This window comes from Saccopteryx bilineata, chromosome 2, assembly GCF_036850765.1.
Source record: "Saccopteryx bilineata isolate mSacBil1 chromosome 2, mSacBil1_pri_phased_curated, whole genome shotgun sequence".
NCBI lineage: Eukaryota > Metazoa > Chordata > Mammalia > Chiroptera > Emballonuridae > Saccopteryx > Saccopteryx bilineata.
Genome location: NC_089491.1, coordinates 389,559,281 through 389,581,712, shown reverse-complemented (window position 1 = coordinate 389,581,712; position 22,432 = coordinate 389,559,281). Strand labels below are relative to the sequence as shown.

Genomic DNA, 22,432 nt, shown 5'->3' with positions numbered 1-22,432 from the left:
AATTTCAAAGTCTTATCTTTGTAGATCTACCACAATAGTTCTCCAAAAACTTAGAGCATCTCTTCAAACAGCTTCTCCTGGCTACCCTGCTCTCTCCTGGTCTATTGATATGCAGCACAGAGAGAGGTAAGAATATGGGATTTGGAATAAAAAAAAAAAGCAGAGTTCAAATTCAGAATTAGCAACTAAAAGTAGCTGTGGCTCTGAGATAGGTACTTATGTGTTCTGGATCTCAGTCTCCTTATCTCTACAATGGGAACAAGGGTATTTGCTGTTTCTAACAAAGCTGTGGCTGTTACCTCCTTCAGAAACGACATGGAATGGAGGTAGAGGTAGGGAATGGAGAGAGGAAGCGGTATCTGTGAGGTACAGAGGGTAAAATCGTAGGACTTGGAGACTGTTGTCTGTGGGAAAGGGAAAGAAAGGGAAGGAGGAGGCAGGGATGACATCCTGTTGAAGGAGTGCTGTAAAGCCAGCAGCCAGGGCCACTGTCACAGCAGCCTGGCCCATGCAGTTTCGCATTGGATTCGGACAGTCGGTAAAGAAACAATGGAGCCAAAAACTGATAGGCCATTTTCTTTAATCCTAGCTTGCACCCGGCGGGCAAGTAAAAACACACACTGGGCTCCAAAACCCACTCACATTCAGTGCTCACAAAGCCACTGACTTATCCGAGTTTCCTAGAATCAAAGGTTTCTAGCTCACCAGCCTTATTCTCCTCAGTTCCCCCATCTCCTTCCTTATCCCAGATACAAACTCTGCACAAACTCTCTTCTCACTCAGCACTCCGCCATCTTGGCTGCTTCTCCTGGCCTCCTCCACGTGGCCTCCTTCTGCTCTCTGCTCTGCTCTCTCCTCTAATAATAATCTCAGGAACCAAGAGAGCAAGCTCCCGTTCTGCCCCTATTTTATAGTGTAGATTCAAAACCTTTAATCCAATATACAAAATAGGGAAGTCTCTAATACAAAGTCACTTCTCTGAGGCATGATTGGATTGTACCACCCCACATCAAAAAGGGTGGGAAAGGCTTAATCCCCAAACCAAGCCCCAGGTTTCAATGATCCTGCCTGCCCACAGCCCACAGAGACACACATTAATATCACCTGGGCAACGGCCTCCACATGGGCAGTGCCATCTTTAACAAAGTGAGCATAATATATTTTATCTGCCCAACAAGTGCCTATAAAGGGGTAGAGGTGGGGATTTGAGTTGTGGGAAGAGGCAGAGAGATGGACTGGCAGGGAATAGAGGAAGGTGGAATATTGGGCAGATAAAATATATTATGCTCACTTTGTTAAAGATGGCGCTGCCCACGTGGAAGCTGTCCCCCAGGTGATATTAATGTGTGTTGGGGGCGGGCTGTGGGCAGGCAGGATCCTTGTAGCCTGGGACTTGGTTTTAGGATTAAGCCTTTCCCACCCTTTTTGATGTGGGTGGTGCAATCCCATCATGCCTCAGAGAAGTGACTTTGTATTAGAGACTTCCCCTATTTTGTATATATATTGAATTAAAGGTTATGAACCTACACTATAAATTGAGGGCAAAACAGGAGCTTGCTCTCTTGGTTCCTGAGATTAATATTAGAGGAGAGAGCAGAACGGAGAGCAGAGAGAGGCTGGGGAGGAGGCCAGGAGAAGCAGCCAAGATGGCGGAGTGTTGAGTGAGAGGCCAGTTTGTGCAGAGTTTGTGCAGGGAGAAGGAAGGAGATGGGGAACATAGGTGAATAAGTCTGGTGAGCTAGAAACCTTTGATTCTAGGAAACTCGGATAAGTCAGTAGTAGCTTTGTGAGCACTGAATGTGAGTGGGTTTTGGAGCCCAGTGTGTGTTTTTACTTGCCCGCCAAGTGTAAGCTAGGATTAAAGACTATGGCCCACCAGCTTTTGGCTCTGTTGTTTCTTTGCCGACTGTCTGAATCCAATGTGAACCTGCGTGGGCCAGGTGGCTGTGATGGTGGCTGCGGCTACTGGCTTCACATGGAACGAGGGTCTGGCACCACAAAGAACTCCAACCCCCAAAGGGGAGAAGTAGAGGGAGGGCACCCAGGAAAGGCCGAGCTGGTGAGAGTTGGAGGAGCAAGGCAGAGAGAGGTCGGGGCAAAGCAAACTCCTCAGAAAGTCCAAGTGAGGTGCAGGAGGGAAAGGGGGTGGGGAGAGGTAGAGGAGGGAAAGGGGGTGGGGAGAGGTAGAGGAGGGAAAGCGGGGGATAGATGGTGATGGAGGGAGACTTGACTTGGGGTGGTGAACACACAATGCAACATACAGATGATGTATTATAGAACTTAACACCTGAAACCTGTATACTTTTATTAACCAATAAGTTCAATAAAAAATAAATAAAATCAATTTTTAAAAAAAGCAAAGCAAAGACTGGCAAGAAGGCGCGAGACCGGGTTAAGGACCAGGGATCAGGGCAGAGAACTCCAGCTCTGGGAGTGGGACCCGGAGAGGCGTCAGGGATGCACAAGGGAGTTTATCCCTGCAGCCCTCGCAGCCCCTGGTTCCGAGCCTGGAACAAACTTAATAAACATGTGTTGCTAAGAGAAAGCAGGAAGCTTGACCCCCAATACCTGAACGGCGGACTGCGGAGGGGACCCGGGAGCACCCTTAGCGCACGGGAGGCCCCAGCGAAGCCGATGGCCCCCGGTAACCAATCGGAACCGACCCCTCAGTTTGGCCCCGCCCTCGTCCCGCCCACTCACTCGCCCCGCTTCTCGCCGCCGCTGGAGGCGCGCGCAGCCGCCCGTCTCCCGGAAGTGCGCTCAGAGCCGGCGCCGTGGGCCGAGGTGAGCACGCGCGGGCTGGGCGGGCCCGGCCGTGGCCTCCCGGGTCGGGCCTGTGGCCGGTCGTTCTCCCCTGGCTCGCAGGGGCTTCGAGCCGGGCGGCGGGGCCGGTGGGCGCGCTCCGTGCGCCTGAGCGCGCGGGGGGGGGGGAGGGGCGGCGGCTGTGCGAGCGGACTCAGGGCGTGGAGACACCCCCCCCCCCCGGACCCGGTACCCGGACCGCGGCTCTCGGTGCTGGAGCCCGGACCCCCCGGGACTCTGCAGCCACGTGTCCGGGCAGGGACCAAAGACAGGCCCGGCCTCCTGTCTTCCCGCAGAGGCTGGAAATGGGCTGGTGCCTGGTGTGCCCCTGGGTGCTGCGGGGTCGGGGGTCGCAGGGTGCAGGACACTTGGGGGGGGGTCGCATTGCCCAGCGCCTTTTAGGGCATTAGCTGCCCTGGTCCCGCCACGCTAAATACCTGCAGCCCCCACCCCCCGACTGCTGGTAGTCGCCCCAGAACCCGCCCCCACAACTGTGCAAACGTTGGCAGCTCCCCCTCCAAACCCCCCCAAAGCTCAGGCATCAGAGCTTCCCGGGTTTCAGTTGGCTGATGAGGACATTGGTTTTTATCGCTCACGGAGAATACTGTCAAAAGCTGGAGTGTTGTACTGGTCTGTGATTAAAGGCAGATACCCAGGTGATGGGGTGTCTTTTGGATGTTGATTAGGGCTCTCTGGAGAACTAGACAACATAACATTTAAGGATTGGTTCAGTAATCAATCCAGCATTACCATTGCATGCAAGGGAGCTAACTATAATAGATATGGCACTTGCTTTGCCATTTAGTATTTCTGTTTTTAAAGACTTTATTTATAGACAGAGGAGAGAGAGAGAAAGGTGCTGTGGAGGGAGGTGAGGGGAACAGGAGCAGGAAGCATCAACTCATAGTTTCTTCTTGTGTGTGCCTAGACCTGGCAAGCCTGGGGTTTCGAACCGGTGACCTCAGCGTTCTAGGTGGATGTTTTATCTACTGTGCCACCACAGGTCAGGCTCTGTTTTTTACCATCTTAATTGCTCTATCTTACAAATTTTTTTTCTTCTATTTTTCCTAAGTGAGGGTGGGGGGCAGCAGATAGACTCCCACATGCCCCTGACCAGGATCCACCTGGCAAGCCCACCAGGGGGCGATGCTCTGCCCATCTGGGGCCTCGCTCTGTTGCAACCAGAGCCATTCTAGTTCCTGAGGCAGAGGCCATGGAGCCATCCTCAGCGCCCAAGCCAACTTTGTTCCAATGGAGCCTCGGCTGCGGGAGGGGAAGAGAGAGACAGAGAGGAAGGAGAGGGGGAGGAGTGGAGAAGCAGATGGGCGCTTCTCCTGTGTGCCCTGGCCGGGAATTGAACCTGGGACTTCCACAGGCCGGGCTGACAGTCTACCACTGAGCCAACCGGCCAGGGCTTGCTATCTTCTAAATTCTGATACCATTCACCATAATATTACTTGGTCCAAGTCTGTAGGAATGTTTTCTAGTTAGTATTTATGCTAAAACTTCTTTAAGCCCAATGATGAAAATTTCAGCTGTGATCGTTTCTTTTTTGTTCTTGTTTAAAAAAAAAAAAAAAAAAAATTCCCAGTTTTCAATATGGCATTCAAAAGAGGTCACTTTGAAATTTTATTGCACTTTTCAGAGAAGAGTTACTTTATTCTCTTCAGCCTAGTATTTATTATGGGAGCATCTGGTTATTTCAACATTCGCCTTTATAGGAGGACACTGATGTCTTTGTCCAGCTCTCTGTGTTAGTCGGCTGACATAGGGATGCAGCGGGAAGAGTGTTTTGCAGAAGAGCTGCTTACCTGAGACCTACAGTGAGATGCTTCAGGCGCTCCATTTCCTTTTCTACTGGGGTTGGACAGCTGAAGACCAGGGTGGAATGTTATAAAATGGTCAGGATGATAGTGACGGGTTTCAGATGTGTATCTGAGGTTTGCTTTGTGGCTTCAAGTTTACGATCTTGAAAAGTAACATAGTGTATCCATTGATATGAAAGAGGTCCGTGGTTGACTCCCAGGCTTCTCAGGTAGGGCTTGTAAATGTGTTCCTTCTGAAAAATGTGTTTTTTCCTCCCTATAGCACTTGATCTCGTTCCCTCTCTTGGGTCCCTGTGAGAGGCTCTGTGAAGACCTGGTTCTCCCCAGCGACAGCTGCAGCCCAGAAGAACTTCCCCTAAAGGACTTGCCAGGCCAGATGATGCCCGTGGAGCTGGGGCAGGCCCTGGTCCTACCGCCGCCCCTGGCGAAGGCCGAGGACGCCCCGTGTTCTGGACCGGATGCCGTTCCTCCGGGGGAGCCCTCCAGCCCGGAGACGGCACGCCAGCTCTTCCGGCAGTTTCCTTACCAGGTGGTGTCTGGGCCCCAGGAGACCCTGAGACAACTCCGGAAGCTCTGTTTCCAGTGGCTGCAGCCCGAGGTGCACACCAAGGAGCAGATCCTGGAGCTCCTGATGCTGGAGCAGTTCCTGACCATCCTGCCCGGGGAGCTTCAGATGTGGGTGCGGAAGCAGCGTCCAGGCAGCGGAGAGGAGGCGGCGACCCTGGTGGAGAGCCTGAAGGGAGACCCCCGGAGCCTGTGGCAGTGGGTGCGCAGAGGCCTTTCCGTCTGTTCAGGAGGCGCGGGGCCCCTCGCGGGTCTTCTCGGTGTCTTGTCTATTTTCTGACACCAAATAATTGGGAGTTTTCTACCCTAACCATCAGTTCTCCAGTTCCCTGATTCCAACCATGTGTCCCCCCGATTCCGTTCAGTTCTGACCCTGGTGTTCCGGGCGGGACTCGGACCCCACGGGGTAAGGGTCAGTCCCAGAGACTGCCTGTTTCAGGGCCCGGTCAGGTGGGTCCAGAGCGCTTGTGGCCAGCGGGCTGTGCACTTGGAGGTGCCCCAGACCCTCCCCGCACATCGTTTTCTAGAATGGTTCGTGGAACTCGGGAAAACACCTCACTTACGTTGATGTATCATGATGGGCGTGTCTCAGGAAGAGGCAGGTAGAGGAGGTGGCGATGGCGGCACACCGTTTCCAGCTCTCAGCGCCGCCGCCTCTGCGTGTGTGCCGGCTCAGAAGCTCCCAGAACCCGAGCTGAGGTGTTTCTCTGGAGGCTTCATTACTTAGGCACACGGATTTCTCATTGGCCACTAGCGATTTAACATCCCCAGCTGCTCTCCCCGCCTCAGAGGTGGAGGGTTGGAGCTGAAAGTCCCAGGCCTCTGATTACCTGGGGGTTCTCCTGGCGACCAGCCTCCGTCCTGAAGGCAAAGGAGGGCCCACTGGGCGTCACCACATGAGTATAAACTCAGGTGTATTTGAGAGGGCTCATAAATAACAAAGTCGTTCTGGTCACTCCCACCCTTCAGGTAATGTTGAGGGTCTTGAGGAGCACCGTGCCAGGGACAGGGTCAAAGACCCACTAGATGTCCCTTGTTATACCACACCAGTGTACCCCGTGCCCCACCTAACCCCAGGGTTCCTGGGGCTCCCCGCGCTCTCTCAGCCACTAGGCAGGGAAGATCAAGTCTCCCGCTGGAGAAGTCGCTCCAAAGAGGCCTGAGTTTTCCCTGGGGGGGGGGGGGGGACATCCAGCAGAAACACGGTGTTAGTGGTGTGTGGAAGGTCTCCCGCCTGGCTCCGCTGGGAGGGGCCTCCCTCATTGGCCTCCCGCCTGGCTCAGCTGGGAGGGGTCTCCCTCACTGGTCTCCCGCCTGGCTCTGCTGGGAGGGGCCTCCCTCATTGGCCTCCCACCTGGCTCCGCTGGGAGGGGCCTCCCTCACTGGTCTCCCGCCTGGCTCCGCTGGGAGGGGCCTCCCTCATTGGCTCCTGCTGTACTAGCAAGGAGAGCTGGTTTTCTCTCCCCTCACTGCGTGTCCCTAAGGCCCTGTCTTATGATCTGTCACAGATGCTTTCAGAAACCCTTACTCCGGACCTTTTCAGTAACCAGTCCTGTGTGGTCTCTAGATCAGCATCCAAGTGCTCGGACAGGACGTCCTCTCCGAGAAGGTGGAAGCCGCAAGCTGCCCAGCGGGGGAAGTGGAGCCCCACCCTGACCTGATGTGCCAGGAGCTGGGGCTTCAGAATTCAGCCTCTGGGCCGGGGGAGCTGCTGAGCCACACCGTAAAAGAGGAGTGTGACGTGGAGCAGGAACTAGGTGGGTGTGTGGGGCTGTCTGTGGAAACGTGGGTGGGCCCCTGGGGCTGAAAGGGAGGTGGGGATGAGGGACAGCGCTGCCCACGTTGGGGCACCACCAGAGAGCTCAGAGCAGCCCTACAGGCGGCCCCCGGAGCTGAGAGGGAGGTTGGGGATCAGGGACAGCGCTGCCCACGTTGGGGCACCACCAGAGAGCTCAGAGCAGCCCTATAGGCGGGCCCACGGGGCTCACTCCCATTTGGATAGTGAGAGCCAGTCATTTAAAACACTTCATGACCAGGCTGGACCTTCTGGATTTTGGTTTGGGGGAAGGATATGGAAGAAAATATGGGTGAGACCATCTGGAAGGTTGGACAGAGGTGGGGTTTGTTAGGAAGGTAAATACAGTTCTTGAAATCACAGATGGTGAAACAGGTATCCATTCTAATTGCTGAAGATTTGTATCTGTACCCTTGGGGGAGGGACATCTAATTCTTCACACTTGCACATCTCCCTGCAGCGATGGCCGCTCCTCAGTTTCCTGCCCAGTCTGAGGGTAGGCTCTTCAGAAGTGACCAGGACTTGGACGATGCACTTCTCCAGACAGCCACCCAGGTGAGCTGGGTGGTCCTGCGCCAACTGCCTCAGGACCAGGCTCTGAGGGCGTGTCCAGTGAGGGGGACCGAAAGGGGGAGGGGTCTCGGAAGTGGTGGAGAAAAGAAGGCCTAGCAAGGATAGCAGGAGGCATACTGCCTGACAGGTGGTGCAGTGGATAGAGCGTCGGACTGGGACGCTGAGGACCCAGGTTCAAAACCCTGAGGCCACCAGCTCGAGCGCGGGCTCACCAGCTTGAGCATGGGGTTACTGGCTTAAGCATAGGATCATAGACAGGACCTCATGGTCGCTGGCTTGAGCAAGGGGTTACTCAGTCTGCTGTAGCCCTGCGGTCAAGGCGCATATGAGAGAGCAATCAATGAACAACTAAGGTGTCGCAACAAAGAATCGATGCTTCTCATCTCTTTCCCTTCCTGTCTGTCTGTCCCTCCCTCTCTCTCTCTCTCTGTCTGCCGGAAAAAGGAAAAAAAGATTCCTACCTGTGGGATGAGACTCGAGTTTCAGTATTTTTCATAAGATAGAATGTTTCCGAAGGCATCGTCCTCTTGAGTAATGGAACCTGAGCCCGGGAGTGGGGGCTGTGAGGAGGTAGTCTTGTCTCCTTCTTCCTTATGGTCGGGCGATGCTGCACTTCCTAACCTAAGCCTCCCAGAGGAGTCAGCTCGTCCCGGGAAAGGGACGGGAGGGCAGGGCAGGGGTACACCTTCGGGCCTCAGGGGTGCCTTCTTGCCATCCATGTGCCCAGAAACCAAAGTGTTCGGAGATTGCTTTGTGAGTAAAACTGGGTATTCTCAGAGATTTCAAGCAGACTGCGGAGGATTATTGTTTAGGTTATTGTAAATACAGTGTCTCTATGTAAAAAGTATATATAATTTATTAACATTTTAACTACATAGTAGAATTAAGCATTAACTCTATACTATAATGTAACGACATTAACCATGACCTATTCTGGATGGCTTAATGTGAAGAGATTTAAAGCACTCACCAGCAGCAGCAGCAGCAGCAGCAGCGTGTGTGTGTGTGTGTGTGAGAGAGAGAGAGAGAGAGAGAGAGAGAGAGAGAGAGAAATTTCATATATTTAACAGATAACTGATTAACAGCCACTCAGCCTAAATGAATAAAAATCATCCCTATGCGAGAGAGAGAAGATGGCAGCGGAGTAGGCGGATGCACAGACACCCAGCTCTCAACACCAAACTGGAACACAAATCAATTTAGAAAAAATCAGCATGAAAAACCAACACTGAACTGCAAGAACAGCTGTCAAAAACCAAGGAGCAAAGAGGAAGTCACAATAATCCTGGTAAGGAGTGCCTGAATCTCCTCTGCTTACAGGAAGGGAAGGAGGGGGGTGAGGCTGAGAGCCCAGAGAGGATTTCACAGAGGAAAAAGAGCAGAAACTACTGCTCACAGCCACTTACCTGGCGACCAGGGAGCAAGGTGGGTTGAAAAGACCAGCTTATCTCCCAAGTGGAAAAGACAGGGAGAGGGACAGACTGTGAGGGGCTAAGGTATGCAAGAAACAAAATAAAAAAGCTGACTCATTCGTGCTGGAGGTGGCCATAGCTGGGGGAGGGACTGAACCTTTCACAAAACAGAGCTGAAGTGCTTCCGGATCAGAGATCTCTGGACATCTATCCAGCTCCAATCAGCACAACAAGACACAGCTGAAAACAAGAAGTGGGGAGGAGGGGCAGTAACTCAGGTCTCCATGGAGATCTGAGATACACCTCCCCCTACTGAAGCTGAGAGAAAAAACCCTGCCCCCAGTGAGATTAGTTGGAGGAAGAGACCTTCAGCGTCTCAGGTTACATCCACAGCATTCCTGGATACAGTTTCAAGGAAGCCCCCTGCTGAGATCAGTTAACAAGACTATCACCTGTTAAGAAAACAAACAAATCAAGACTTCAAAGCTGCCCAAATCCGAAAGTGGATTACAAATAATAGCTGATACCAACCCACGAAGACCTAAAAATAACAACTGAAAACTGGAGGCAGACAACACCAAGCCTAGACTCAATCAACTCTACAAATAAAAAAAAAAAAGAAGAAGATGAGAAAACAAAGGAGTGCAATCCAAATGAAACCACAAGAGACACTTTCGAGAGATGAACTGAGTGATATGGAAATAATCAAACTTCCAGATGCGGAGTTCAAAATAATGATTGTAAGGATGCTTAGGGATCTTAGAACAACAATGGAGGGGGAGTTTGAAAACCTAAATAAAGAAATAGCAAGTATAAAAAAGAATCAGTTGGAGACGACAAATACAATATCAGAAATAAAGACCACAATGGAAGGAATTAAAAACAGGATAGATAGAGCAGAGGATCGAATCAGCGAGTTAGAAGACAACTGGAATGAAGGCATGAAAGCAGAGAAGAAAAGAGAAAAAAGACTCAAAAAGTCAGAGGAAACTCTTAGAGAGCTCTGTGACAATATGAAGAGAAATAACATCCGCATCATAGGGGTTCCTGAAGAAGAAGAAAAAGAACAAGGGATAGAGACTTTGTTCAATCATATCATAGCTGAAAACTTCCCTAAATTAATGCAAGAGAAACTCTCACAAATCCAAGAAGCACAGAGGACTCCATTAAAGAGAAACCCAAAGAAACCTACACCAAGACACATCATAATTAAAATACCAAAGCTAAGCGATAAAGAGAAAATATTAAAAGCTGCAAGAGAAAAAAAGTTATCACCTACAAAGGAGCCCCCATAAGGATGACATCTGACTTCTCAACAGAAACACTTGAGGCCAGAAGGGAATGGCAAGAAATATTCAAAGTAATGCAGACAAGAACCTACAACCAAGACTACTTTATCCAGCAAGGCTATCATTTAAAATTGAAGGAGAAATAAAAAGCTTCCCAGACAAAAAACAACTCAAGGAATTCATTACAACCAAACCAATGCTGCAGGAAATATTAAGGGGCCTGGTGTAAACAGATAAAGTGGGAAAAGAATACAGAAAAAAAAAAAGAAAAAGGAATATACCTTTAAAGAAGAAAATGGCAATAAACAACTACATATCAATAATAACCTTAAATGTAAATGGATTAAATGATCCAATCAAAAGACATAGGGTAGCTGCGTGGATAAGAAAACAGGACCCATACATATGTTGTCTACAAGAGACACACCTTAGAACAAAAGACACACACAGATTGAAGGTAAAAGGATGGAAAAAAATGTTTCATGCAAACGGAAATGAAAAAAAAGCTGGGGTAGCAATACTTATATCAGACAAATTGGACTTTAAAACAAAGGATATAGTAAGAGATAAAGAAGGCCACTACATAATGATAAAGGGAGTTATCCAACAGGAAGATATAACTATTATAAATATCTATGCACCTAATATAGGAGCACCCAAATATATAAAACAGATTTTGATGGATTTAAAGAGCGAGATCAACAGCAATACTATAATAGTAGGGGATTTCAATACCCCACTAACATCACTAGATAGATCCTCAAGAAAGAAAATTAACAAAGAAACAGCAGACTTATTGGAAACACTAGATCAACTCGATTTAATAGATATCTTCAGAACTTTTCACCCTAAAGCAGCAGAATATACATTCTTTTCAAGTGCTCATGGTACATTCTCTAGGATAGACCACATGTTAGGGCACAAAAGTGCTCTCAACAAATTTAAGAAGACTGAAATCATATCAAGCACTTTCTCCGATCACAACGGCATGAAACTAGAAATGAATCACAGCAGGAAAGCTCAAAAATTCTCAAACACATGGAAACTAAATAGCAGGGTGTTAAATAATGAATGGATTAAGAATGAGATCAAAGAAGAAATAAAGAAATTCCTAGAAACGAATGACAATGAGCATACAACAACTCAAAATTTATGGGACACAGCAAAAGCAGTGCTGAGAGGGAAGTTCATAGCACTACAGGCACACTTTCAGAAGCTAGAAAAAGCTCAAATAAACAACTTAACCCTGCATCTAAAAGAATTAGAAAAAGAACAGCAAGTAAAGCCCAAATGTAGTAGAAGGAAGGAAATAATAAAGATCAGAGCAGAAATAAATGACATAGAGGCTAAAGAAACAATACAGAGGATCAATGAAACTAGGAGCTGGTTCTTTGAAAAGGTAAACAAGATTGATGCACCTTTAAGTAGACTCACCAAGAAAAAGAGAGAGAGGACTCAAATAAAATTAGAAATGAGAGAGGAGAAATAACAACTGACACAACAGAAATACAAAATATTTTAAGAAAATACTATGAAGAACTGTATGCCAAAAAACTAGACAACCTAGATGAAATGGACAAATTCCTTGAAACGTAGTCTTCCAAAAATCAATCTGGAAGAATCAGAAAACTTAAACAGACCAATTACACCAAAGGAGATCGAAACAGTTATCAAAAAACTCCCAACAAAGAAAAGTCCAGGGCCCGATGGCTTCACAACAGAATTCTACCAAATATTCAAAGAAGAACTAACTCCTATCCTTCTCAAACTATTTCAAAAAATTCAAGAGGAAGGAAGACTTCCAAACTCCTTTTATGAGGCGAGCATAATTCTGATTCCAAAACCAGGCAAAGACCACACAAAGAAAGAAAATTATAGGCCAATATCTCTGATGAATATAGATGCTAAAATCCTCAACAAAATATTAGCAAACCGGATCCAACAATATATGGAAAAAATCATACACCATGATCAAGTGGGATTTATTCTGGGGAGGCAAGGCTGGTACAATATTCGTAAATCAATCAATGTGATTCATCACATAAACAAAAAGAAGGAGAAAAACCATATGATAATTTCAATAGATGCAGAAAAAGCATTTGATAAAATCCAGCACCCATTCATGATCAAAACTCTCAGCAAAGTGGGAATACAGGGAACATACTTCAACATGATAAAAGCCATCTATGAGAAACCCACAGCCAACATCATACTCAATGGGCAAAAATTAAAAGCAATACCCTTAAGATCAGGAACAAGGCAGGGGTGCCCCCTTTCACCACTCTTATTTAACATAGTCCTGGAAGTCCTAGCCACAGCAATCAGACAAGAAGAAGAAATAAAAGGCATTCAAGTTGGAAAAGAAGAAGTAAAACTATCATTATTTGCAGATGATATGATATTGTATATAGAAAACCCTAAAGTCTCAGTCAAAAAACTACTGGACCTGATAAATAAATTCAGCAAAGTGGCAGGATATAAAATCAATACTCAGAAATCAGAAGCATTTTTATACACCAACAATGAACAGTCAGAAAGAGAAATTAAGGAAACAATCCCCTTCACAATTACAACCAAAAAAATAAAGTACCTAGGAGTAAACTTAACCAAGGAGACTAAAGACTTGTACTCGGAAAATTACAAAACATTGATAAAAGAAATCAAGGAAGATACTAACAAGTGGAAGCATATACCGTGCTCATGGTTAGGAAGAATAAACATCATTAAAATGTCTATATTACCCAAAGCAATTTATAAATTCAATGCAATACCAATTAAAATACCAATGACATACTTCAAAGATATAGAACACATATTCCAAAAATTTATATGGAACCAAAAAAGGACACGAATAACCTCAGCAATCTTAAAAAAGAAGAATAAAGTGGGAGGTATCACACTTCCTGATATCAAGTTATACTACAAGGCCATTGTACTCAAAACAGCCTGGTACTGGCATAAGAACAGGCATATAGATCAATGGAATAGAACAGAGAACCCAGAAATAAACCCACAGTTCTATGGACAACTGATATTTGACAAAGGAGGTAAGGAAATACAATGGAGTAAAGACAGCCTCTTTAACAAATGGTGTTGGGAAAATTGGACAGCTACCTGCAAAAAAATGAAACTAGATCACCAGCTTACACCACTCACAAAAATAAACTCAAAATGGATAAAAGACTTGAATGTAGGCCGTGAAACCATAAGCATCTTGGAAGAAAACAGAGGCAGTAAGCTCTCTGACATCTCTCGGAGCAATATATTTGCTGATTTATCTCCACGGGGAAGTGAAATAAAAGACAGGATAAACAAATGGGACTATATCAAACTAAAAAGCTTTTGCACAGCTAAAGACAACAAGAACAGAATAAAAAGACAAACTACACAATGGGAGAACATATTTGACAATACGTCTGATAAGGGGTTAATAACCAAAATTTATAAAGAACTTGTAAAACTCAACACCAGGAAGACAAACAACCCAATCCAAAAATGGGCAAAAGAGATGAATAGACACTTCTCCAAAGAGGACATACAGATGGCCAATAGGCATATGAAAAAATGCTCAACATCACTAATCATTAGAGAAATGCAAATTAAAACCACAATGAGATATCACCTTACACCAGTCAGAATGGCGCTTATCAACAAAACAACACAGAATAAGTGCTGGGGAGGATGTGGAGAAAAGGGGACCCTCCTGCACTGCTGGTGGGAATGCAGACTGGTGCAGCCACTGTGGAAAACAGTATGGAGATTCCTCAAAAAACTGAAAATCGAACCGCCTTTTGACCCAGCTATCCCACTTTTAGGAATATACCCCAAGGACACCATAGAACGGCTCGAAAAGGAGAAATGCACCCGCATGTTTGTGGCAGCATTGTTCACAATAGCGAAGATCTGGAAACAGCCCAAGTGTCCGTCAGAGGACGAGTGGATTAAAAAACTTTGGTACATATATACTATGGAATACTACTCAGCCATAAGAAATGATGACATCGGATCATTTACAATAACATGGATGGACCTTGATAACATTATACGGAGTGAAATAAGTAAATCAGAAAAAAAACTGAGATGAATCCATACATAGAAGGGACATAAAAATGAGACTCAAGAGACATGAACAAGAATGTGATGGCAACAGGGGCGGGGGGGTTGGGGGAGGGGGGAGGGGGTGAAGAAGGAGAGAGGGGTTAGGGGAGGGGAGGGGCACAAAGAAAACCAGATAGAAGGTGACAGAAGACAATTTAACTTTGCGGGAGGGGTATACAGCACAATCAAATGTCAAAATAATCTAGAGATATTTTCTCTCAACATATGTACCCTGATTTATCAATGTCACTGCATTAAATTTAATAAAAAAATATTAATATTAAAAAAAAAATCATCCCTATGCAATCCTAATATCCATCCTCCAAACTAACAACTAGGTGTCTGGAGGACCTTGATGTTTAATGGAACCCTTTGTAAGTGAAGGGATTTTTTAAATACGAAGAAACTGCTCTTCCCGATCTTTCATGAACTAGGAGCTTGGGCAGTAAGTCAGCCCGGTGCCCTGGGACCTCACACAGTGGTGCTCTGTTATTAGGGACCATGACTGCGTTAGACTCTCATACACTTGGGGACACATTTACCTCACACTCTGTATCTTCCAGTCTTGGAAAAGGAACACAGTACCAAGAATTCTGTGCGAGTCCCTTGTGGTACTGTGTTATAAACCCACAAGATGGTGCTGCTGCCACACAAAAATCAAGATGGTTTCTCCATCAGCCCTGCTTCCGCCCTTCTAGAATAGGAAGTTAGATTTTTTTCCTCTTCTTTTAGAAGTGAGAAGCAGCAAAATGGCTCTGGTAGGTGTCTTGCCTCTTAAGTGAAGGGTTTTATCCACAGGCCCCTCGCTGGCTGGCAGGGGAGTGAGTCTGTGACTTTGAGCTGGAGGTCCAGAGGCTCCTGACGTGCCTTCCGGTTTTTGAAAGGACAGTGTACACTGAGGGACGGTGCTGTGTGCTCATGGAACCACCTATTGGTTTACTACTTAATATTTTTATGTGTGTGTGTGTGTATAAATATATATAAAGAAGATTGGGTATTCTGTCATATCTATCAGTGGTCCCCAAACCCCGGGCCGTGGACCGGTACCGGTCTGTGGGCCATTTGGTACCGGTCCGCAGAGAAAGAATAAATAACTTAACATTATTTCTGTTTTATTTATATTTAAGTCTGAACGATGTTTTATTTTTAAAAAATGACCAGATTCCCTCTGTTACATCCGTCTAAGACTCACTCTTGATGCTTGTCTCGGTCCCACCCTAAAGGCCGGTCCATGAAAATATTTTCTGACATTAAACCAGTCCGTGGCCCAAAAAAAGGTTGGAGACCACTGATATACATAATGTGCATATATGTAATTATTTAATAAACTGATGAATGCCATGAGGACAATACACGCTAAAAACAGATGACACCTGCAGTATTTCTGTTAAGCCTCCGAACAGATTTTGAGTTTAGTACTCTCATCAGGTGAGGACTGAGGCCCAGATAGGTTAAGTAACGTGCTCAAGATCACACAGCCAGGAGGGGCAGAACTGGGACTTGTGACCCAGTGTGTTTGACTCCAGAGACTGGCTGTTGATCACTTTGCTGTGCAGACTGAGTCCCTCACAGTCGTTTCCTGGGTGAAGAGGTGACATTTGAATTCACGGAAGGAGACCCTACTTAGATGGCACGCCCAGCTCTGAGGCTCCAGGGTCCAGGGTCAGGGTCAGGGGCTAAGAGAGGCACGGGTTGGGGATGACCGAGGCACCTGGCCCTAGAGAACTCAGCAGTTTCCCGCTCACCGGAAGGAACACGGACTTGACATCAGACCCTAACCCGGAACCGGCGGGCGATGGCGCCTGCGTGCCGCGGGGGTGGGTGTGCGGAGTCTGCGGGTCTGTCTGCTGAGTCCACTGGTCTGTCTGCTTGTCCGCCAGTCTGTGTCCTGGTGACTTACCACGCAGCTGGCCTTGCTGTGGATTCTTCCCACTGTTTCACTGTACAGTCACTGTTCCAACAGATGTCTTTCTCATTTTCTTCTTTTCTCTGTTGAATATCCAGACTGTAATGACGTGTCAGGAACATTGGGGAGCTCCTGTCCAAAGACCTGTCCTTGGGCAGTGGACGTGGAAGAAAAGGCCAGGGGAGAGAGGGCTCCTTCTTCCCACAGCTTAAACACCACACGGGACCTAAAGCCTCGTGCTTCCCACACCCAGGGCAAGAAATGCTGATGGCGGGCGGGCCTCCCTTTGGCCTTTGGCCTTGAAGCACCTCCCAGGACTTCTGAGTATTCCACTGTCCTTTCCTCTCAGCCTCCTCGGGGCGGGGAAGGCTGGGTTCAGACGCCTCCACTGGATTCACAGCGCTCTTGTTTCTAGGAGCAGTGGAGGCACCTGGATTCCACCCAGAAGGAGCAGTACTGGGACCTCATGCTGGAGACCTACGGCAAGATGGTCTCAGGAGGTGAGGGCGTGGGCAGCCCGGGAGGAAGGCGGGAAGGCTGGGGAGCATTCTCTGTACACAGAGAGGTGCTCTGGGCGAAGGATATCACCAGTGACGCCTCTGGGCACGGGCGTGAGCTGGAGATGGCAGAGTTACAGAGAGAAGACCTTCCTGGAACTGAAGTAGTCTGTACCAGGGCCCGTCATGGGCGTATTACATAAGGAACTCCTTTCAGCTACGAATCGGGTGATGGTATTCCCATTTTTAAGAGGATGAAAGGGAATGTTCGACCAAGTCCCTAGCTCACTGTTACGTAGCTCGTTGGGTGCTGAGTTACGGTGGGAACTTGGTTGTGGCTGGCTCTGAGTTCATGCTCTTTAACACTAAATGAGTCCCAGCCAACTATGGGAGGGGTCTTAATCGTGACCCTGGTCCCAGCCTGCCGGTGGTCTGATTCTGCCTGCGCGGGCTCTGTGGTCTTCCCCGTACGTCTCGTTACCTCGTGAGTCCTGGTGTCATAGGAGCTCCACACGTCCTTCTGACATGAGTTACCTGCCGTGGCCTCCAGGGCCTCAGGCTTCCTTTCACGCTCAGGGCATGCCTGAGAAAACAGCTGGTCCTCAGTCCCCCAAGTCACCGAGGCCCACCGTTCTCTCCCTCTGTCCCAGGCATTGCCAGTTGCAAGGCTGGCCTGACTAATTCAGCGGACTATGGGGAGGGGCTGGCGGGACTGCAGGTGCATGTCAGCGAGAAGCTCCCCAGGCCCACCTGCACGGGTGAGTGAGCCCCCACCGGTCAGGGCCAGGGCCCACCTGCACGGGTGAGTGAGCCCCCACCGGTCAGGGCCAGGGCCCACCTGCACGGGTGAGTGAGCCCCCACCGGTCAGGGCCAGGGCCCACCTGCACGGGTGGGTGAGCCCCCACCGGTCAGGGCCAGGGCCCACCTGCACGGGTGGGTGAGCCCCCACCGGTCAGGGCCAGGGCCCACCTGCACGGGTGGGTGAGCCCCCACCGGTCAGGGCCAGGGCCCACCTGCACGGGTGGGTGAGCCCCCACCGGTCAGGGCCAGGGCCCACCTGCACGGGTGGGTGAGCCCCCACCGGTCAGGGCCAGGGCCCACCTGCACGGGTGGGTGAGCCCCCACCGGTCAGGGCCAGGGCCCACCTGCACGGGTGGGTGAGCCCCCACCGGTCAGGGCCAGGGCCCACCTGCACGGGTGGGTGAGCCCCCACCGGTCAGGGCCAGGGCCCACCTGCACGGGTGGGTGAGCCCCCACCGGTCAGGGCCAGGGCCCACCTGCACGGGTGGGTGAGCCCCCACCGGTCAGGGCCAGGGCCCACCTGCACGGGTGGGTGAGCCCCCACCGGTCAGGGCCAGGGCCCACCTGCACGGGTGGGTGAGCCCCCACCGGTCAGGGCCAGGGCCCACCTGCACGGGTGAGTGAGCCCCCACCGGTCAGGGCCTCTGCTGGTCTCCTGCCATCACGTGGGAGGCGGTGGGGGAGATGCTAGAACTGGGTTTCCATTCCACTGGTGCTCACTGGCCATGATGGGGTTAGTCTAGTTGGAATACCAAGGTCAGGCCTCACTGCACATTAAAAAGATAGTGAAATGGTACATTGAAGCATTTCCTGAATTTCTGGTTACTTGTGAAGGGGAAATCCATATGAAATTGAGAAAAACCACCATTTACAACTTAAATGCTACAGAGCCAGATACAGCACTGTGAATACGTGTTAATTATGTCAGATACACACACACACACACACACAGACATGTTGAATGAGACTGGAAGGAAATGTATGCTCACATAGTTGTTACCTCTGGGTGGTATGATTGAGGTTAATTTGGTTATCTTCTGTGTACTTTTTTTTAAAGAGGGAAACAGGAAGGCAGAGAGAGAGGGAGGGAAGGAGAAAGAAGCATCAACCCATCATTGCTTCACTTGAGTTGTGCCATTGATTGCTTCTCAGATGTGCTCTGTCTGGGGCTCTTCCTGGTGACGTCCGGGGGTTGAGCCAGTGCCCTCGGGGTCGAGCTGGCACTGCTGGCAATGAGCCTGTGACCCTGGGATTGAGCTGTGGCCCCAAGATTGAACCAACGACCTCTGCTCTGGGACACTCTCTCCGCTGTGCCACTGGCCAGGGCTCAATTAAAATTTTTTTTAAATTCATGCTATTTTTTTGGGGGGGGGTTCCAACTGTGCCCTCGGTGAGCCCCCCTGCTGTTAGACGTTGTCCCGGGCCCAGAGCTGAATCCCGGAGCCTGGCCCCCAGCACAGCCGACATGAGTTCCGGTGCTCAGATCGGACGACAGCTTTCTTCCTCATGCATGATGCCCTCTTGGCAGAAGAATTAATGTTTTATGATGACCCTTTGCCATTTGAAGTAGAATCCAGGGTCTACTGTTTACTGAGTTATTTTATGTCTCTCCTCTTTCAGGAGACAGACAGGAGAACGACAAAGAGAACCTGAACTTGGAGAACTACAGGGGCCAGGACGCCCCCGAGGCCCCCCGCCACTCCACAGAGGAGGCCCCCGCTCAGGCTTCCCCGAGCGGCCTTGGCCCCCCGGACCAGCCCCGACACTCTGCTGGGGGAGAGACGCTTCCTGCGGCTCAGGAGCGCCCCCAGGCCGAGGGGCGCGGGGCGCAGCTCCCCCCTCCAGACAGAAAGTCTGGGAGACCGCTGGGCCCTCCTGCGCCTAGCGCCCACCCAGGGCACCCGTCCACGCGGTGGCCGGAGGAGAAGAGGGAGGCCCCGCCCCGGGGCCAGCTGAGGGCCCCCATGGCCCAGAGGCTGCCCACCTGCCCTGAGTGCGGGAAGACCTTCTGCAGGAGCTCGCAGCTGGTCTTCCACCAGCGCACCCACAGCGGGCAGACCTACTTCCAGTGCCCCACCTGCCAGAAGGCCTTCCTGCGCAGCGCGGACCTGGTCAAGCACCAGCGCACCCACAGCGGGGAGAAGCCCTGCAAGTGCGACTACTGCGGGAAGGGCTTCAGCGACTGCTCTGGCCTGCGCCACCACCGCAAGATCCACACCGGCGAGAAGCCCTACAAGTGCCCCCTCTGCGAGAAGAGCTTCATCCAGAGGTCCAACTTCAACAGGCACCAGCGGGTCCACACGGGGGAGAAGCCGTACCGGTGCGCCCGCTGCGGGAAGAGCTTCAGCTGGAGCTCCAGCCTGGACAAGCACCAGAGGTCGCACCTGGGCAAGAAGCCCTTTCCGTAGGCGCAGGCTCCGGGACGCGGCCGGCCAGGCCCCCGGCCGTCTGCAGCCCTCAGCCTGGCCAGAGCGAGCACACCTCCCGGAGGAGACCCGTTCTCTGTCCGTGCGCGTGCCTGACTCAGAGCAGAGGGCCTGGACGTGCTTTCAGACTTGGAGGCTGTGCTGGCCTGTGGCCTGGTTTCCTGCTGGCTCCACTTCTTGCTTCTGCATCAGGAGAAAGGATTGTCTTTGTCTTTCACCTCATCTCTTTTTGGGGGGGAAGAGATGGGGAAACATCTGTCACTTGGAGGTCTCGTTTTACAAGTGCTGTGTGGGAGGAGTTTCACGCACTGGCTAAGCTGCTGCTGTTGCTCGTGGGAAGAACCTTGGGTCGGCCCTTTCAGAACTTACGGAAGGGAAACGGCCCGTGAACTCACAAGCGTTCTTTGTCACAGTGCAAAACTAAGGTCATGTCCCGTTTTAAATAAACTTCACAGAGTCACTCCTGTCTCATTTGTGTCTGGTTGGTGCTGACTGGAACTCCAAGTGCATTTTCCTGTGAAAGACCCACAGCGGTAGCTGAGCTCCTAGACCAGGGGTCCCCAAACCCTTTACACAGGGGCCAGTTCACTGTCCCACAGACCGTTGGAAGGCTGGACTATAAAAAAAAACTATGAACAAATCCCTATGCACACTGCACATATCTTATTTTAAAGTAAAAAAACCGGAAACAAATACAATATTTAAAATAGCAAGTAAATTTAAATCAATAAACTGACCAGTATTTCAATGGGAACTATGGGCCTGCTTTTGGCTAATGAGATGGTCAATGTCCGGTTCCATATTTGTCAGTGCTAGCCGTAACAAGTGATATGACGCGCTTCCGGAGCCGTGACGCGTGCATCCCGCATCACCGGAAGTAGTACTGTACGTGAGCGACGCTGCTACATACAGTACTCCAGGAGCACAGGATATGGATGCTGACCACCAATGAAAGAGGTGCCCCTTCCAGAATTGCGGTGGGAGCTGGATAAATGGCCTCAGGGGGCCGCATGAGGCCCCCGGGCTGTAGTTTGGGGACCCCTATCCTAGATCATCCCCATAAACCTCCCGAATTCATCAGCCAGCTGGACGTTGGTAGGAAGGTACCAGCCTGGTGTTCAGGCGTGAGAGCTTGGCCAGTGCCGGGCATTCTTGGTCTCAGGTCAGCGTGTTTCTGGCCTCTGTCCTGACCCCCCTTGCCCTGGCTTGCACACCCCAAGCTTCCCCCCCCCCCTTTCTCCTGGTGTTCCTACATTCTTGCCAAATTGCACTGCTTTAAAATGATGACTTCACGTGGTTTGTAGGTGTTAGGCAGAAATCGATAGTATTGAGCTGCTTTGTAGTACCTCCTCCTAGAAGATTATTAACACATCTGTCTCCCCTGCCCGCTTGTCCGTGTCTTCGCAAGTACGTGCCCCAAAATGTCCTGATCTCAGGCCGTGAGACCTCCGCCTTCCTTCCTTTCTGCCCCCCCCCCCACCTGCTCTTATCCCCCTGTCCTTGGGGACGATGAGGGGGCAGGGTGCTGGAGGACAGAACTGAGAGCAGGTTGACCTGCAGGCTGCGGGGAAACGGGACGTGCGTTGCTGGCGGGTGAGAGAGACCGGACCGCAGCTGGAACTCCTGCACTCCAGAGGCATCTGCTGACCCCCTTATCCTGGGAGAGGAGCACAAGGCCCCCTTCTAGGACATGTGGGGGCCACGGGGCAGACGGCAGGAAGATGACGGGGGATTCGCATTACAGAGTGCATTCTGCTCAGCGGAGATGTGCGGGAAGGTGGGGTCTTCTGTCTTAACTCGGGCGTTCTCCACGTGGGGATCCTGGACCAGCAGCCTCCGCAATTCGGGAGACCTTCTGAATCACACATCCCAAAGGGTGGGGCCCAGCAGGCTGCTGTAACAAGCCCCCCAGGGGACCGGGAAACCCACGCCTGCTCAATCCAGAGAACATCTGCAAGGGTGTGTGGGGACGGTGGTCCTGGAACGGATGCTGGCCCTCCAAGACCCCTTACCCAGGCAGCCTGCGCATAAAGCTCTTCAAAACTCGTGAACACTGGCAGTCCTTGACCTGCCAGTGAGCACTTGTTCCACAGAGTAATTCCAGAAAACCAGGCTAAGCAGTTGTAGTGAAGGGTTTCTCCTTGGGTCCCTCCTAATGATCTGATGGAGGACAGAGGTACAGGGAGCAACCTATCATTCACAGTCATGTGCTCGGCACATAGGAGTCCAGGGGTCGGGAACCTGTGGCTCGCGAGCCAGATGTGGCTCCTTTGATGGCTGCATCTGGCTCGCAGACAAATCTTTAATAAAAAAAAATAACGTTAAAAATATAAAACATTCTCATGTATTACAATCCATTCATTTCCTACCGCTCATGTTCATGGTTGTGGGCGGCTGGAGCCAATCACAGCTGTCCTCTGGGACAACACCAAATTTTTATTG

At 50.2% G+C, this 22,432-nt stretch overlaps 1 protein-coding gene across 6 annotated transcripts; it reads left to right on the top strand.

Moving 5' to 3' along the window:
- Positions 1-2,747: 2,747 nt before the first annotated feature.
- Positions 2,748-20,444, top strand: ZNF18 (zinc finger protein 18). Of its 6 annotated transcripts, XM_066264274.1 has the most exons (8): positions 2,818-3,122; positions 4,891-5,394; positions 6,760-6,949; positions 7,448-7,542; positions 16,681-16,765; positions 17,358-17,360; positions 17,413-17,520; positions 19,185-20,444. In XM_066264274.1, exons 1-8 carry the CDS (start codon positions 3,108-3,110, stop codon positions 19,970-19,972), a joined length of 1,788 nt encoding a protein of 595 aa, XP_066120371.1. In that variant the 5' UTR covers positions 2,818-3,107; the 3' UTR covers positions 19,973-20,444. The 6 variants fall into 6 exon arrangements, with proteins under 6 accessions (XP_066120370.1, XP_066120371.1, XP_066120366.1 ...); XM_066264269.1 differs by lacking the exons at positions 17,358-17,360; positions 17,413-17,520 and adding an exon at positions 3,731-3,805 and having other exon boundaries at positions 2,820-3,458; XM_066264273.1 differs by lacking the exons at positions 2,818-3,122; positions 17,358-17,360; positions 17,413-17,520 and adding an exon at positions 2,748-2,784.
- Positions 20,445-22,432: the final 1,988 nt, after the last annotated feature.

Excerpts from the sequence above, each read along its gene's own strand:
- ZNF18 (XM_066264274.1), top strand. Across the intron at positions 6,950-7,447 it reads TGACGTGGAGCAGGAACTAG|CGATGGCCGCTCCTCAGTTT; the intron begins GTGGGTGTGTGG and ends ATCTCCCTGCAG. Across the intron at positions 17,521-19,184 it reads CCCCAGGCCCACCTGCACGG|GAGACAGACAGGAGAACGAC; the intron begins GTGAGTGAGCCC and ends CTCCTCTTTCAG.